Here is an 18,384-nt window from a genome sequence, read left to right as displayed (position 1 = left end):
GGGGGGGGGCTGTTGATGCTGTGCATTTAGGTGCAGACAAGTGGGGTCCAGAGAGTTAGAAAGGGCTTCCTAAAAGAAATTGGGCCTGCTTTGGCCTTGGAAGACAGCACGTTTGGAAGGTGGCAAAGAACTGAGGCAGGAAGATACTGACATTGGCCGAGGAGAAGGGTGCTTTTGCATCCTGGCATTGTGGGCCGTGGCTGAAGATGCTGGGTGCCCACATCTGAGGATGTCCCCTCAGTGGGTGCTGAGTTGCTCTTTTACTGGAGAGCCAAATAATGTATTAGTAGCGTGTTACTTTGAACCTACAGTCAGGATCCAGGACAGAAATGAAAAAGACTTTAGGCTCTGGATTGATGTAGACCTCAGACTCCCATGCCACAGTGGGTGTCACTTAGCTGGAGCAGAGTTCTTCACTTGGGTCCCTCGAAGCTCTTTTCCCTGTTTATACCCAAGCTGGGGGTGTATGGGAACAGAGGCAGGTAGGCCAACGGCCCCTGGGAAGGACTCTGATGGCCATAGTCAGGGGGAATGTGGAAAGGATGTGGGGAAACAGCCGAGTGCTCAGACTGCCCTGCTGCACGGGACAGGTGGCCTTTGTCTCCCATGGGGACCGACATCTTCACTGGGCTGCCTGCGTGGTACAGCTCAGAATTAATGCGTGAAGCATTCGTCCTGAGTCACCAACAAGGCTTCAGTCATGTATAGCTTACTCTCTTTAAAAACGTGAAAAAAGGCATATTGGATTTTAATCCAAATTTCACAACCTTTTTTTTTTTTTTTTTTTTAAGCTGGGTACTTCAGTTATGCGTTGTTTTCTGTTGCGTGGAGCTTCTCATGGCCTGTGGGTGTTGCGCAGATGGTTTTTCGTAGGTGAGGGCTTGCAGCCCTCTTAGAGGCATTTCTAAACTCTCTGGGAGAGTCCCTCAGCTCCTGCATTAGTTTGTCAGCCGGGGGGTGGGGGGACTGGCCAGGTGACCATGGCTGCTTCTGGGAAGTTCCTGTGTCCTTGGGGAGAGGACAGTGCTGGAGGAAGCGAGCACTGCCTGGCTTTTCCCCCTTGTTCAGTCCCCCTGAGCGAAGGCTCTCGAAGGCTGTGAGATGCACACACGTAGCATCGGCAGCCCCTGCCGCATCTTCCCTGCCCCATCCCTGAGCACTCTCTGGGGCCACAGGGGCTTTGGCACGAGTGGGCTTCGAGGGGGGCTGCGGACTTGCCCCAGTGTGGAGAGCATCTGCCTGCAGCCTGTGCTGGAAGGGGGCTGGGTGTGGGGTGTGCACCCCGGCAAGGAAGGCCTGCCAGAGCTGGGCATGGGCAGACGCCCTGTGTCCAGACAGCACAGTGCATTGTCTGTGGTTTTGGGGTGGAGAGGTTGGGAAATAGGGCCACCGGGCTCCCATTCAGCTCTCCCTTACCTGCCTAGCAGGCCCTAGCTGAGCTACTGGGATCCCCTGGGCTCCTCTTTGCAGCCTGGCTGAATGGAAGAGCCAGACCCAGCAACCACAAGAGGGTTTGCTTTGAAGACGGGCCTGAGAATAACCTCTGAGGTGCTTTTAATTTTTTAAATTTTGATCCGGGAAATCATTCTCTGCTGGAATCCAGGAGCCGAGAGATGTTTCCATGTCCATATGGGAGCGTGGGAGGAAATATTTGCACCCCAGCATGTCTGTTGTGCATGAACTGGGACATCTCAGGGTGGCGGGGCGTCTTATCTCACCAGGCCCAGAGCCTCCAGAGAGGCCCGGGGCGGGAGGGGGATGGGTGCTTACGAGGGCAAGTTTTTGTGTGTGCGCATGCGTGTCATCAGGCCTGGAGAGTCTCTGGATAGACGGGGACGGTGGAGAAGAAGTGCTTGCCCCACTTTGGAAAATACCAGAGTCAGAGGTCAAGGAGGAGACTGCTGATTGGAAGCCCCTGGGCAGACCTGCACGGAAACGAAGGCTCTCGAAGGCTGTGAGACGCACACACGTAGCATCGGCAGCCCCTGCCCCATCTTCCTGCCCCATCCCTGAGCACTCCCCGGGGCCACCGGGGCTTTGGCACCGGCGGGCTTCGAGGGGGGCCGCAGACTTGCCCCAGTGTGGAGAGCGTCTGTCTGTAGCCGAGGGGACTTCGGCACAAAGACCTATGGCCCAAAACGTCAACTCAGGGACCACTTCCCTTGCTCGGGGGGGCTGCTCTTGTACCCACCCGAGTCTGGGCGTTCTGAAGCTCTTCTGTATGCTCCCCCAGCCCATGTGTATTCCAGTTAGCTGCGGTGGAGCTTCGGGTTTCTGCCTGCCTGGCTCAGGAGCAGCTCCTTGCACTCCCAGGGCTGGGCGGATGGGGGCGCTCCAGTGTGGGAGTGATGACAAGTGAGTAACTGAATGACGAGGGCTTTCAAAATGTGGGTTTGCTCTTAGGACTCCTCTACTTCCATCATACAGGATTAGTCTTGCCAGATTCCCCCCGCCTCCTGTGAGTGTACGTATCGAGGCTGATACTCAGCAGCAACTGAGCGCAGATCATGGATTTGAGGCACTGTTGGGATATAAGTGAGAAAGCTGGACCATGACTCTGCTCTCAAGGAGGTTAGCTGATTGACTTCTAGATCGTTTTTAGACTTCTAGACTTCGAGCTGAGCAGTGGGTTGACAGAGTGTCCCGCTGATAAGTTAGAGGCTGCGTTGTCTTGGTGTGAAGTGAGAATCCCTGAGCCACGTGGAGAGTTACGGTGGTCATCCAGGCACAGAGGGCAGCCCTGTCCTGGCACCCAGACTGTTGTAAGTAATCCTTGTCACCGCACCCACTTAGCAGGGGTTGGGAAGAACATAAAGGGCAAGATAAAAAGAAATTTGTGGGGTCGGTGTCGGTACATACACTGTCCCATAGCGGCCACACATCGCAGGGAAAGAGCACAGGTTGGAGGCTTGAAACTCCAGACTGGAGTTCTCCTGTTCGGTAGACGCGTGCTATGTGCCGGTCAGAGATTTTCGAACCTCACTTGTCTGACCTTGAATGATTGTGGAAGTCAGACAAGATGATACATGAAAACCCATGCTGTATTAGCACAGGTTTCTCTTTGAAGTGGTGAGTGGCCTGCATCCATGACCAAGAGCAAGTTCTTTTGCCGCCAGTCGGGAGTATGGGCGCCCTCCCACCCCCACCCTCCCACCTGGTGGTGTTACCTCTTCTCTCTTCCTCTGCTGCTGTCCGAGGGGCCAAACAGGTGACAGGGTAGAGGTTGCAGGACATTAGAGCAGAGAGAGTCCCCTCTGTACACCCCTGTCATCCAAGAGACAGAAGGCCTCACAGACCAATAAAGACCAAGGTCTCAGCTGAGGGCTCGGGAAGGGGTCTTGCTTCCTCTGAAAGAGGGAGCTCCAGCTGGCCTGGGGCCGAGAGGACAGACCCCAGAGGAGGGGTCAGGAGTCACCAGTGTCTGCAGCCAGCATCTCTCACGTGCCCTCTGCCCTGTGTGGTTGGTTGCCGCTCGTCTTGATCCGTGGAGAACCCAAGTCCCAGCCTTCCCTACAGCCGGGGCCGTGAGGCCTATGGGGAGACCCTGCCCTGGGACCTGAGAACCTGAATCTACACCCTGTTCTTTTGCCCATTAGCCCTGCCACCGTCTCGAAGTCTCTTGACCATTTGGGGATCCTCAGTGTCCTCTTTTGTAAACTGGGGAAAATAGGAAAGTTCTGTGCAGCCTGAACAAATCTGAGTTACAACTGATTCCTTTCTCAGCTATTGGCTAGATGGGGTGTGGTTCATGGCGCAGCCTGGGAGAAGGCCAAGAAGCCACTTGATGACTGAACTCAGTCTCACCTTTAAATTCTCATCCTGCTCCGACAAATGGTGTGGTAAAATCCAGGGGCCCGCCATGATGGGAGGTTACCCGTGGTGCTCTGCCGTTCTCCAAAAGAGGATTTTTTTGGTCACTTGGGACCTGCTTCTTCAGTGAAAAAGCATTGCATTAATTTTGCCTTCTCTTCTCAGTATCCAGCGAGCAGCATTGGTGGTTCTGGAAAATTACTATAAAGATTTCACCATCTATAACCCCAATCTCCTAACAGCCTCCAAATTCCGAGCAGCCAAGCACATGGCCGGGCTGAAAGTCTACAATGTAGATGGTACGTGCCTTGAAATGGTGTCTCTGGTTGGTGGGTGTGGGGGGCACAGTTCGGGGCAGCTCTTTAGCTTAAACTTTATGGTCCATTTGGTTCTTCTTCCCCTCAGTGTCCATCTTTATCGTACATTCTGAATTCAGAACAACTCTTCTCTCTTCTCTTCCTTTTTCTTTCTTTTCTTTCTTTTTTTTTTTAAGATTTTATTTATTTATTTGACAGAGAGAGAAAGAGAGACACAGCGAGAGAGGGAACATGAGCAGGGGGAGTGGGAGAGGGAGAAGCAGGCCTCCCGCTGAGCAGGGAGCCAGACATGGGGCTCGATCCCAGGACCCTGGGATCACGACCTGAGCCGAAGGCAGACGCTTAATGACTGAGCCACCCAGGCGCCCCCCTTCCTTCCTTCCTTCCTTCCTTTCTTTCTTTCTTTCTTTCTTTCTTTCTTTCTTTCTTTCTTTCTTTCTTTCTTTCTTTCTTTCTTTCTTTCATTCTTTCTTTCTTTCTTTCTTTCTTTCTTTCTTTCTTTCTTTCTTTCTTTCTTTCTTTCTTTCTTTTTCTTTCTTTCTTCCTCTTTCTTTCAGCAAACATACTTTCAGAAGAATGTTGATTTACAGTCTACACATGTGGGAGGTTCATTTATTTTGGAATTTTCTGATTGAAAACAATAGTGATGTGTGTTTCCTGCCTCCTGCTGGGAACATCTATGGAAAGCTGCTTTTCAAATTTTGGATAAGTTACTCAAAGACTCAGCTCCCCAGATCCATGAAGTCAGTAACTCTCAGTAGTTCAGGCATCTGGTGAGATACTTAAAGAGATTTCTCAGTCCTGGCTAGGACCTGGGGCTGAGTGGGTGGCAGGAGGCCAGAGGCCAGGCTGAGAACGTCAGAGCTGTGTTTCAGACTATCAGATAGTTAAGTGCAAGGAACAAGACACAGTGTCATTTCTTGCTGGATGCCTTGGGTCAGGGCAAGAGCTTTGTGGACCCTCAAAGAGGATCATATTGTTAGCAAGTCAAGTGATTTATGGATGGTGTCAATTTTTCATGGCCATATCCTCCCCATTTTGGCGGGGGTGGACGGGGGTGCACTTTATGAGATGTGCGCTCAGTTGGGGTTCCCAGAGGATTGGTAAATTTCACCTGTGATCTGAAAACTTACTGAAAATTCCCACTAGCGAAACCAAGTCATTAACCAAGTAGTTGATACAGAAGAAAGCATGTGATCTGCCTTGACCTTCTGAAAAGTTAAGGCAATCTGTGGTCAGGGGAACAGAGTGGGGAGTTCTAAGTCTGCATTTCACAAACGGGCCATATTGCAAGTCCTCAAGTATTTTTTTTTTTTTTTATTCAGTGTTGTGACTACCATGACATTCCAGCATGGCTTGTTGTCCTGTGCATAATCAGTGTCTCCTTACCCCTTGACTTTCTTTTTTCTCTGTCCTTGTTGTGCCCATCGCTCTCATTCTCTCTCATTGTCCTGTTGCTGAAATGTGATGCTCCAGCTACCCTTATGGCCAAAGTGAAACTTGATGTAACAGATGGTGAGTAACATCTTCAGCATTCTCTCTGTGTGTTATTTTTGGCCAACATTTTCATTGTCCGGCATTCTTCATCTCCTTCTGCATTCTTTTTCCATTTCCACTGATCAGATTGCGTTTGGGGGAGATTTCCTTTCTCTCATGAGCATAGCGAATGTGAGGCAGGAGTGCTGTTCACCCTTCTGGAAGTTTCTTTTGAGATTGGTGGATATGCTTCTCAGGGGGTGGGTAGACGGTATCGACAGACCGTGGTACTCGTTTCCCGCTGTTTTGCAGTCCCGTAGCATTAAAACTATTCTTCCTCCACTGTCCTTCCCTGAAGGCCCCAGTAACAATGCCACTGGTCAGTCCCGGGCCATGATCGCTGCAGCTGCTCGGCGCAGAGACTCAAGCCACAACGAGTTGTATTATGAAGAGGCAGAGCACGAGCGGCGGGTGAAGAAGCGGAGAGCGAGGTCTGTTGTCCCCCCCGCCCTGACACTTAACACCCTGTCATAGTGGACTTTCTACTTTTTAAATTTTTTTTTTAACCGCTAGAATGAAATCTGAGTGTATAAACGTGAGCCGCTCAAGCCTCAGGAGTGTATCGTGCTCCGTTGTTTCTCATGCACCAGCGTGACCAGGAAGGCTTATTAAAGCGCAGATCTGACGTTCTGGGCCCCACCTGCAAAAATGACTTACTCACCTGGAGTTGGGCCTCAGAATTTGCATGTCTTCCAAATTCCCAGTTGATGCTAAAGCTGTTGGCCCACGGCCCACGCACGCTGGATCGAGGGGGATGCAGCTCTGCTTCTGTAGCACCAGCCCCCTCTCAGTGCGTGCAGAGCCTTTTGTGGCCAGATGTTGAGGAATCTTCGAGCTCTTTTCATCTAAGCCTTCGTTGTAGAGATGGAAGGATTGAAGTGAGTCCACCAAGCTCCTTAGTGGCAGAATTGAAAACAGAGGTCAATCTCCTAGGCCCAGGGCTCCTTCCCCCTCACCCCTGTAGCCCCCCTGCCTTCCTTTCTCCCTCCGCCCCCCCCCCCCCTGCCCCGGCCTCTTGGAGTGACCGCTACGGAGGTGAGCCTTGGGTGAGCTGGTGGCAGGCTGGGACACAGAGGCGGGCAGGAGGCCTCCCAGGCCCTGAATGACCACGCCGTTGTCCAGCCTGGCAGCAGCCACCATCCTGATGACCGTCTCATTGCCCACCCTTCCCCCCCCCAGGCTGGTGGTTGCGGTGGAGGAAGCCTTCATCCACATCCAGCGCCTCCAGGCCGAAGAGCAGCAGAAAGCTCCGGGGGAGGTGATGGACCCGCGGGAGGCGGCGCAGGCCATCTTCCCCTCCATGGCCCGGGCTCTGCAGAAGTACCTGCGCACCACGCGGCAGCAGCATTACCACAGCATGGAGAGCATCCTGCAGCACCTGGCCTTCTGCATCACCAACAGCATGACCCCCAAGGTGCGGCCCGGCACCGAGCTCGGCAGGCCCTGTTTGCAGCTGTGCCCAGGCGCAATGGACTCAAAGGCTCTCTAAAGCCCCGACTCACGAGAATTACCAGTTCCCACTTACTTTATATGATTTTGGTGCGGTTGTTTTTTGAAATTGCTTTTCGAGAGCCTCTAGCTTCAAGCAGAGGAAAGACTTTCACAGTAGAGGTAGCAGTTAGGGGCACTCTGGGCTCTGGAGCTGTGCTGATGCATATTCCAGCCTGGCTCCTCCCCCAATGAGCTGGTCACCTCGGGCACATCGCTATCACTTTCCTGCTCTGTAAATGGCAGCTTGCTGTAATACCTACCTCATTGGGTTGTGGTGGGAACTCAAAGAGTTCATGTGAAGTGCTTAAAACAGTGCCTGCCATATGGTAATGTCTGAGTAAATGGCTGTTCTTAGTGGCAGAAAGGATATCATCACCCCGTTAGGCATTTTGGACTTCATGGGGTTAGTTTTACTTGAGTGGTCTCTTGAATTACAAAATGAGCACACTTTAGGGAGATTGCAGGAAACAGCCATGTAGCTAAGAGAGGGGTGGGGCCGAGGAAGCAGAGTAGAGTGAGGGTTAGCAAATGACCTGTCATCACACAGATGGGGCTTCAGATCCTGGCTCCACCAGTTGATTAGGTTGTGACTTTGTAGAGGTCACGCTATATTTGTTTCCTCTTTTATAAAATGGGGATAATCGTCGCATCTCCCTGATAGGGTTGTTACGTGAAAATTATATTCAGTATGGCAACATGACATGTGGATCACATGGCAGGGAGTAAACGAGCTTGGTGTGTAGTGCACGTGGAGTGGCTTTTGGTATAAGGACCCATGTTCCTGTGCTGCCCTGTACGCGTACAGCATATGGTTGTGTTGTCTCCAGTAACAGCCCTTAGGAGAGCAATACAGAAACACTCACTTGGAATCCGTAAAGGTTTTCATATGCTTTGGCTCACTAATCCCTCTCCTAGAATCAGATACATGCACAAATAATACCAAAGGTGATTTTTGCAAAGTAATCTGGGATAACTCCAAACTGGACATAACTTAAAAATAGAACAGTGGCTTATAAATTAGGGTACATCACCTATTAAAAGTAGAAGAATCTTCGTTAGAATATGAAGTTACAAAAAACAGAATGCAAAAAAGTATGGAGAGCGTGTTGCCAATGAGTACAGTGTATCTGCATGTGTGAAGTGGTAGCTCGTACCACATAGAACAGAAGCCATAGTTTTCCTTTTCTCAAGATCTTTTGGTTTCCTGATTGCTTTCATTTTCGTTCAAAAAAACGTATACTTTTCTGAATTAAAAGTAATTGATACTTTCTCTTTGTATAGAAATCTAGGCACTAAAGAAAAATATAATGGGGGCCCCTGGGTGGTGCAGTCGGTTAAGCATCCTTCTCTTGCTTTCGGCTCAGGTCGTGTTCTCAGGGTCATGGGATTGAGCCCCGTGTCAGGCTCCACGCTCAGCACAGAGTCTGCTTGGGATTCTGTCTCTCCCTCTCCCCTTCTCCCCCATGCTCACACACGTGCTCACTCTCTCAAATAAATAAATGAATCTTTAAACAAAAGCAAAGGAAAAGGAAAATATGTGCAAAGGGAAGTTTCCATTCTCCTCCCCTAAACAGTTCTTGGTGATGAGTTGGTGTGTATGCTTTCAGAGGTGTGTGTGTGTGTGTTTAAAGCAGAAGTGGGAAAAAAGTAAACCACAAACGGGAGTTCATACCACATACACAACTTGGAAACTTACTTTCTTCACTTAAAACTACCTCTGCACTGTTTTTCCCTGTCAGTACTTCCAGATCTCTGTCATACAGATCTAATTCATTCTCTTTAATAGCTGCATCTCATCCCGCTGAATACCATGATTTGTGTAACCAGTGCTTACGACGCACATTTGGATTAACATCTTTCAGTAGTTTAAACCAGGGCTTGGCTGTTTTTGTTAATCAAGTTTTATTGGAACACAACCACACCCTTTTATTTCCATATCATCTATGGCTGCTTTCTCTCTACACAGGCTGAGTTGAGCAGTCATGACAGAATGTGGCTTGTGAAGCTGAAAATGTTTATGTTAGAGAAAAGTTTGCCAACCCCTGGTCTAAACAGTGTTGCAGCAAGTATGTTTTTCACATACATCTTTGTGCATCTGTGCAAGTATTTCCAAAGGAGAAATTTCTGGTAGAGGAACAGCTAGATCAAAGGTATAGAGCCTGCCAAATTGTCCTTCCAAGGGATGTTACTCTTTTAAACACTTCTGCCTCTGGGATACGATTCTGTTTATTTCCCCCACACACTTGACATATTGGGTGTTACCATTCTTTTTACTCATTGCCCACATAAGAGGCAAAAAAAAAAAAAAATTGTTATTTGAATTCATGTTTCTTGAATTATTAATGTGGTAGAGCATCTTTTTGTTATGTTAATTTTCTATTAATATTTATTCTATAAATTATCTTATTAATTTCAGTTTCTCATTGCTGAGTTGTTTCTTTTTCTTATGATTCATAAGAACTATTTTTGTCTTAGAAGTGTGTTTAGCCATGGCTCTGCTTTCTGCCTTAAGATCTTTTCGTTTCCTGGTTGCTTTCATTTTCGTTTAAAAAAATGTATATATGCTCACAGATAGAATATATGCTTACAGAGCAGAAATCATGTAGTTGGCGGCAGCAGTGAGGTGTGGATGGAAGGGGATACCTTGTAGAAACTGGCCTTGACCTGTGTCTAGGACCAGAGTGACAGATCCCAGTATATCCTGTCTGAATCACTGGCTCCCACTTTCTTCCCTTTTCTTACAGCTAAGTCAGCGTATTTATTGATTTAGTGCACACGCCATTGAGCTCCTATTATGTCCAGGCACATTGGAAATTCAGATTTAAAAAATAGTTCCTGCCCGCCAGGGGGTTAAATTCCAGTGCGGGGGACAGACACTCATGTCCACAGCGATCGTTAGGAAAGTAAAGGTCACCCGGGAGTCAGGCCAGTGATGATAAGCACTCAGAGGAGGGTGTGTTAATCTGCCCAGAGGTTCAGGGGGTGGTCTGAGGAGAATTGAAGGCCCAGGAGGAATAATGCATGTGGACGCCATGAGTGGGTGGGGGGTCCAAGACCTCCCACAAGCTAAGCACTGCAGGAGCAGGGGACTTGTGAGAGGGATGGGGATGTGGGCTCTGGCATCCCTCGGACCTGCCCTATGCCCACTTGATCCCACAGGAAATCACCATTGCCCACAATGGTTGGGCTTACCTTGTGCCAGTAGATGGTTAGAGGCAGCCGTGTCATCCTCGCCTCGGCCCTGTGAGGAGCTCTTACTGTCCCCATTTACAGACCGGACAAATGACTTGTCCAAAGCCACATGGCCCGTGAGTGGCGGAGCATGCATTTTTGTGCGTGCGTGCAAGTATATCCTTTTACTTGTTCAGCTTCTGGTTCCCAAGTGCCTCTCTGTGCCCGGCCCTTGCCCTGAGAAGCTTTCGGTGTGGGAGCAAGCAGGCCTACCACAGGTACAAGTGGTGACGTGCTGTGCGGCCGTGCCATGGCCGGGCTAGTGCCTCGGCAATGGCCTCCGGGCAGACAGAGGTGCCAGGCACCCCACCTACCCCCGCCTCTGGTTGGAAGTTGGCAGAGGGGAGTGAGAAAGTCCAAGGAGGCTTCCCTCCCCAACAAGGACTCCATTGGGAGGGTCTGCTGGGAATACGGCCTGATTAGCTCTGTCTTGGTTTGTTGGGAAACATTTTCATCCGCATAAGATGGGTGTGCCCCTGACATCACTGTCCTTAGCACGGGGTATTTCTTCTCTCATGGCCTTTGTCCTCCTTTTTCAGGCCTTTCTAGAACGTTACCTCAGCGCGGGCCCTACCCTGCAGTATGACAAGGAGCGCTGGCTCTCTACGCAGTGGAGACTGGTTAGTGATGAGGCTGTGACTAACGGATTGCGGGATGGAATCGTTTTCGTCCTGAAATGCTTGGACTTCAGCCTCGTGGTCAATGTGAAGAAAATTCCATTCATCATCCTCTCGGAAGAGTTCATAGACCCCAAATCTCACAAATTTGTCCTTCGCCTACAGTCTGAGACATCAGTTTAAAAGTTTTATATTTGTGGCTTTATTACAAAAAAAAAAAAAGAATATATAGAGATATATATATATGTATACCAGAAGGGCATCTTTTTTTATTATTATTCTTCATTGCTGACTGAAACTGGCAGATAATAGACCAGTATCCTTTGACCATCCGCACTTTACTTGGAAGGAAGCAGGGGATGTCCACCCTGGCAAAAAGCGACTGATAACATCTGACTTTTGTGGATGGGACTTCTCACGAAGCCGTTCCCTGGCGTTTCTGTGACAGCTGTAAACCAAAGTAGAGCAGGTGGCTCTCGGGAGCCTCGCCTTACGGCAGCTAGTCCCTGCCTTTCGTCCAGGGCCATGCCCTCCTGTTGCTTCTGGCCTGCCCCCTCGTCGACCTCCAGGGGGACGCGTCTTCATTCTGTTCCAGGAAACCAGACACGGCATGTCCACATAGGTGCTTGTGTCCATGAATGTCCAGTACCACATCACCCACAGGAGCCGCGCGCCCTTCCGCAAATGCCTGCCTTCATCTTTGTTCTTTGTTGCCTTAGGTTCTGCTGAGAGAGGTCACAGCAAAAAATGTGCACTAGCAGTTGACAGTTCTAAATGATTTCATTTTGTTTTCTCCCCCAAAGAGAAAACCTACCTGTCCTGTTTCTGACCGTTGGCCTAGGTTTGAGCAGGTGGCCCTTTCCTGACCCTGTGATGGCGCACCCGTCTCCCTCCATCCGCCCTCCCCTGCACGCACCACACCCCCACCTGGCTGGTGGTCCTGGCCAGGAAAGCCCAGCCTGCAGAGCTGCCCCGGACCCGGCTCTCCATGTGTGCTCACGGGCTCTGTGCACTGTCTCCCGTGGGTGCCATGGATTGTTTGCATAGGGAAGCATAGCATGCCAACCAGGTCGAACACAGGGACAGCAAGCCTGCCAGATTGTCCCTTTTCGGCTGCAGCGGGAGCCCCTCCCCTCCCAGTTCTCCTTCCTACTGCTCACAGGGACCCAGGGCGGGGGGGGGGGGGGGGGGGAGCTGACGCCGCGACTCAGGGACTGGCAGGTGCAGCTTGGAGTCTCTGATTTCCCAGGGAGAGAAGTCCTCACAAGCCTTCGTGGCCAAGCTGCCCTGCCAAGGGAGACCAAACAGTGCCCACTGCAGGGACAGCTACTGCTGTCTGGTCCCTGATTTCTGACCACCATCACTGTGCAACTCATGACCTCTGCCACTTACTACCAGGGAAGGGGCTGCTTTGGCGCTGGTGTTGGAAGTCCTTGTAGTTACTGGTAAAGTGGGGGAGAGGGAATGGGTAAGCAGCAGAGCTTGGGGAAAGGAAAGGTAGGGAGCCGATCTTAGGATTCTGGGGGGCGGGTGGCAAAGCTGCGGGGAAGCTCCTGTCTGTGCCTCCATTTGCCTTCCTGTATCCACGGCCAGCCTTTACAGAGTATTCGCCCTTGCTTTTCCCACGGATCGGGGGTAGCCAATCACCTCGCTTTAGACAAGGAGGACCCTGTCAGAATGCTCTTTGTGTTCGCGAGGACCCTTCCTGGTTTGTGCATTCCAAAAGTGGTGCAGTGTTTGTGTATCATTTTTTTAAATCCAAATGGGCTTTGGATATTTTTAATACACCTGTACCTGCAAAAGTAAACAGCACTCTTGACCCAACAGCCTGCAGCTCAAAAAGATGTGTTGGAACAGAAGAAAGGAGGAGTCAGTACCAGTCAGTATGGCGTGGAGCCAAGATGCGCTATGTTAACTACGTGGTTCTGTTTGTGGAAAACACATACCATGTAACCACGGTGCTTTTGTTCTTTTTAGTTTTTGAACTGGACGTTCCTTATGCTGATGATGTCTTTCTCAGGAAATATATTTTGGGAGATAGGGCAAGGGATGGTGAAAGCGTATGGGACTTTGGTTGGGTCACGGTTGTCATGCCCCAGACTAAGTGTCTCAGAGGCTTCTGCAGCAGGAGCCCAGCAGCTGGAGATGCTCTAAGTACTTCCTGTAGGTCATATGCAGAACATTTTGTTCATGAAGACACTATTCATCTGCATTCTAAAATACTGTGCTTCCAAACCCTGTCTTAAGTTACCAGGCCAGAAGGGGTTAAGATAGAGTCATTGCCTTGGTGCCTGTGTTCCTCAGCGGGGTGAAGAAAGGTTTAAATCAAGGAATTTATTTTCTCTCTACCCCCTTCTCTTTCCCCCAGTCTTTGCATAGGAGAATGTCAGACTTTCTGAAATTGTTTCGGTTTTAAGTTGGATATCGATTTTTTTACACTGACTTTGTATTGAGTCCCTTTTGAAAGAATAACAAAATAAAATGCAGGATCTTTGTATAAAGCCTTTGCATTTTCAAGATCTTAATAACTTGAGTTACTGGTGCAGTGGGAACAATGTAAATGGCATTAAAAAGATTTAGGGTTTCAGAAAAAGCTGCATCGCCCGGTCGAACACGATGCGTTTTTATTGCAGTCGTTGGAACCAACAGGCTGTTCTTTTTTAAAAGAGGGTGAGCTGCCCCAGGGCTAGTAAAATATGTGAGACTTCACAGTGGAGGACCAAGATTTCATTTGCCTTAAATGTTTATAGATTTTCTATAACTTTCCAACCTAAGTTATTAAAACGTGAATGTTAAATGTTCGGAGTAGAAGACCCTAGTGACGAGCGCATCCCCTGGTGGTGTTTTAACCGGTGGTTAACTTTGGTTCCTCAGTGTATACTTCTGAAGGTGATGATAATTCTTAATCATCCACGAACTGAATGTTAAAACGTCTGCACGCTTAGAGTTGGAAAGAACTTTAAGGTTTTATAGTTTCCCCATCCTTTGCATTTTCAGTGAAGTCAAAACACATGGTACTTTTGCTAAAGTCCATCCTAAGGTAAGCCCTTGAGAAAATGCTTGAGCAGGGTTTTGCCCGGCTGTCATCATCCCCCTTCTCCCTCTCTGTCCTTCCCTTTCGAATCTACCGACAGATAGAATTCTGTTCAGAAGTGGGTGGAGGTATGTGGCCCCCCAGGGGGGGGGTGTGCGTGCTGCATTGGGGTTCTTTGCTGGAGTTGGAGCGCCTTTTCCGTGGGGAGGTAGTGGCTGGGCTGGTGTTGGCGGGGGGGGGGGGATGAGATGAGGTGTCCCCCTCCCCTTTCACCATACTTGCGGCTTCTCTTCGTTCTGCATGCATGTATTTCGGAAAGGGCTGTAGCTCTGTGGCAAGCCCCCTGCCTGTCGGGATGGCAGACGTCCTTACCCTGCCCCTCCTCATCCCACCCCCCACCTACACCTGTGAAACCAAGAGAATCGGGTCCTTGGTTCGCACTCCCTCTGGCTGGGTCCTGCGAAGTCAGGCTCCTTCAACGGGGACGCATACTTGGTGGTGGGTATGCGTTTCCATATGTGTGTGCATGGCTCTGAGTGTAATTACCCCAGGGACGGCACGTTTGTATGTTAGCGATCTGAACATCTGTGTCGTCTGTCGCTGGTGGGTGTCCTGTCAACAGGTAACGTACGCATGTGTTCGTATGGATGAGTGTCTGTGTTTCTACCCTGTGCCCTATGGTGGAGAGATTTCCTAATGGCCCCCATCTTTTGGAAGGCTGCCAGTTTACTTCTCCCTTGGCTCCTTTATTCCTTTCCCTCCCTGACACTGGCTTCTCCCCAGGAGTAAATGGCTTTAGCATAGAAGAGTCTTCTGGAAAGCTTGACATCCTGCGGGCAATCCATTAGACTCTTTCTTGCCTTAGGACCCTGTGACGTGAAAACAGCAAGAAACAGAAAGGTCAAGCTCTGTGATAATGACTGCTCCAACTTTACTACCCTGGAAGCCTTACTGTATATTTCTCAGCATAACTTAAAAATTGAGCTTCATAAAAAAAAACATAACACTGATGACTAAAAGTAGCACAGAAATGTTAACGTAATATTTAAGTAGTCCAGCAGAGATCCTTCCTGCGATTGTAAAGTGATGTAAGTATTTCTGGTAGCGTTTATGCTTTATGGATCTTGTTACAAGAAAATAATAATAAATCACTACTGTGAATTTACTATGTAACCTTGTGGTCATATTCCATCATAAATAAAAGGTGAATTGTTCTGAAGCCCATATTACAGTTCTTGAATGGTATTCAGTGCCGTAGTGAACCGAGGTAGTTTAGACACTACCGTGAAGTTGCCATTTTGCACTTTATCCAAGTGGATGCTGAGACAATTAGATTGCAGGTCATCGTATTCTGGTCAAATGAGGAAGAGAAGGGTACCAATACACATTTACCCAGCATTGTGTGTTTGGGTGCTGTTCTAGAACGGGAAGTCCTATGAGGCAGGAAGTCCTGTGTTCTCTCAGTTGAACAGGTGAGAAAGATGACAATCAGAGAGGGAGGGACTTGTCCCAGGTCTCATGGCTAGTGAATGGGATTTCAGATCTAGCGTGTGATTCCAGCCCCTCGCTCACTGTACCCTCAGGTGCGATCTGAATGATCTGGCATTTTGGAACGTGGAGAAGGAACGTGAGGACACTTAACCTGGACTCAGAACCTGGGGTGAGGGTTCCTCCGAGGTGGTTGGTGGGGTCCCTTCTGTCCTTGCATTTTGCACCAGAGCTGTGGCCCCTGGGGAACCTCTCCATTGTGCAGGCGGATTTCTCGGGATTTCTAATGGAAAGAACTTGAGAATGCCCCTCCCCCAGAAAACCAGCCCCGCTAGCACCGCCATACCTGCTGATAGACCCAGGGGCTGTGGTTCGGCAGGCATCCTTTGCTTTTGCCCCTCTGGCCCTCCGCCCCACCCCTGCTGGCTTGGGCAGGCGGGCATCTCAGGCCTTGGGCGCAGGAAGCTGGCCAGGGACAGACCTGGCCTCTTCCGAAGCTGAGGAAGCCTCTTGCTGGTGCTCTGCTTCCCCGGTTAGGGTGGGAGAGGGACCACCTGCAGGCCCCGCCCCGGGGGGTCTGGAACGGGGGTCCCCTGGCCTCCCTCCTTGACCTGTGTGTTCTCAGCAAGCACTTGCATCCCATTGTTTCCCCCCACATTTGCCCTCATGAGTCTTAACAGAACAGACATAAAACAGAAGCCTGAAAACACGGACTTCCTCTTCTCCGAGGTCTTTAAAGTTTTGTTCTGTTGTGCACAAACTACCTTTTTCTCTCTGCTGTTCAACTTTCTGTGGAGCACAGGAAAACGGAGATGATACATCTCCGTGATACATGGCTCCTCATTTGGAATCAGGACAGATTTTCAAAGGGTAGAAAAGAAATGATAAAATGAATAAAATAGAATTTGGGGACTCTGTGAATCTCCCTTGCCAGGCCCTGTCCCATTTCTACTTAGACAACCCAAATTGCTTTGTTTCACCTGTAAAATAAATCTCTTGAATGGGTTGTTTTCGAGTCCCCCCAGTAAAACAACAGATCTCTAACATCTGAAGCAGTACCGTGAAAGGTCGCTTCCAATATGACACTAAGAATCTACAATTTATATGTCTCACAGCTTGAAAACACCAATGTTCTGTCTTAGTGGGATAAAAGTACTTACTCATCTTAAGCCTGGGGAACAAATGTGACAAACCCCAGACTTTTATATTGAGTGTCTTTTGGCACTGAAATAATATTTTCATAAAAATATTTGTCTGGTTTTGTGTTCGCTTATATTTATCGGGGCTTTCCCTTGTACCGTGAGCTTTCATTCCAAAGGAGCTGATCATTTAGGAGCTGTTAAGCAACCCTCCCCCCCAAGCCCAAAGCCTAGGAAAGCTTAATCTCTGAGGCCCAGCGACTGTTGCTCAGGGAATTAGCAATGGGACCCAGGCAGCTGGTCTGTGGGTGACAAGTCTAGTTTAACTCGCGTCATAGGGAATTTAGACAGTTGCACATTGTCACCATTCCAGGGCCCAGGTAAAAAGAGGTGGCAGTGGTTTTTCATTTGCCAGTGACCCTCAGTCACAGAAATAATGTTCACTTAATACTTTTCATCATTTTTTTATATTGTTCATTCTTAAGAAGAGAAAAAGGAACGTAAAGTTCCGACGGTGGTGGTAATTCCTTATTTTTATGATGGATTCATTGTGGGTTTTAGTTCTATAGCAGACTCCCCTGAGACCCCTGAATTATGACATTAGCCAAATGTGATTTCCAAGCAGTTGTATATGAACACAACTATTGTGGAGAGTGCAGGACGCTAGCCAGAATGAGGACGGGTGGATACTGGCTCACTGGGGTGGTCAACATAACTCGCCTTGTGAATAACCAGTTCCTCAACCAAGATGCTAGAGAGAAGGCCAAGGACACCTGAATCAGGTCTTCTTCAGAGAAGTTCATTGGACAATTGCTTTTGTGTTGAAAGAACTTTTCACTTCTGGAATTCGAACCCAGAAAGTTCAGTGACAAAACCATCTGTCTCTATCTGAAGGAATCAGCACTGTTTGTGCAAAGATGTGACCAGAGGTCTTTGTGGTCTTTCTTAGTAGTTAATAGTGCACTTTGTAACCAGGAGGGGCAGTTCTGCTCATCAGTCTCTACTTGGGTCACCATATATGTAGGAGAAAGTCTTGAGTATGAATACCGGCATAAGTGGGTAGCAGGCTCTGTTGAGGCATTTCAAACATCTAAATGAATGACTCTACCAGCAACCATCTGCGCAAGCACGTTTACGAACGTTCATAAGGTGTTTGCTATGAAATGTCTTCTCATAGTAATGTCCATCAATAACAATGTTAGCATTTACAACTGTGTACCTGGCAGCCAAGTTACTTGGTCCCCTTTTGGGTCTCCCGTCCCAATTAACTGTAAAACATTTTACATGTTACATTTTTTTTATACTGTACAACTTGAAAAATAAACTGAAATCCCAATTTGTATTTTGCTTCTTTTTTCATGTGATTATTTCAATCTAAAAAGTTGTTTGCTTTTTTTAGGGAGTGTTTTCACTCTTGCATAATTTTGATACCCGCTTAAAGGCGTCAAGGGGCGCCTGGGGCGGGGGCGCTGAGTCAGTTAAGCGTTTGACTCTTGGTTTCCGCTCGTGTCACGATCTCAGGGTCCTGGGATTGAGACCTGCGCTGGGCTCCGCGTTTAGCAGGGAGTCCGCTTGAGATTCTCTCTCCCTCTGCCCCTCCCATTCATTCTGTCTCTCCCTCTCTCTCAAGTAAATAAATAAATCTTTTTTTAAAAAAAGACAATCTGTCAAGTTTCTATGAAAACCAAGATAATTATGATAGATTGAATCAGAAAGTGGAT

General features: G+C 48.8%; 1 protein-coding gene across 2 annotated transcripts in view; it reads left to right on the top strand.

Annotated features, from left to right (window-relative positions):
* VANGL1 (VANGL planar cell polarity protein 1) overlaps positions 1-18,003 on the top strand; it is a 54,610-nt gene extending 36,607 nt beyond the window's left edge. For both annotated transcript variants that reach the window (XM_025872508.2, XM_025872509.2), the window contains exons 5-8: positions 3,976-4,109; positions 5,962-6,094; positions 6,843-7,077; positions 10,925-18,003. In XM_025872508.2, the coding sequence (XP_025728293.1) occupies positions 3,976-4,109; positions 5,962-6,094; positions 6,843-7,077; positions 10,925-11,185 (763 nt within the window). In that variant the 3' untranslated portion in view covers positions 11,186-18,003. The remainder of the gene's footprint in view (positions 1-3,975; positions 4,110-5,961; positions 6,095-6,842; positions 7,078-10,924) is intronic.
* The last annotated feature ends 381 nt before the right edge of the window (positions 18,004-18,384 follow it).

Source organism: Callorhinus ursinus, unplaced genomic scaffold (assembly GCF_003265705.2).
Source record: "Callorhinus ursinus isolate GAN/ISIS: 27379988/994484 unplaced genomic scaffold, GSC_fseal_2.0 scaffold9, whole genome shotgun sequence".
NCBI classification, from domain to species: domain Eukaryota; kingdom Metazoa; phylum Chordata; class Mammalia; order Carnivora; family Otariidae; genus Callorhinus; species Callorhinus ursinus.
This window is presented reverse-complemented; position numbering and strand designations above follow the sequence as displayed.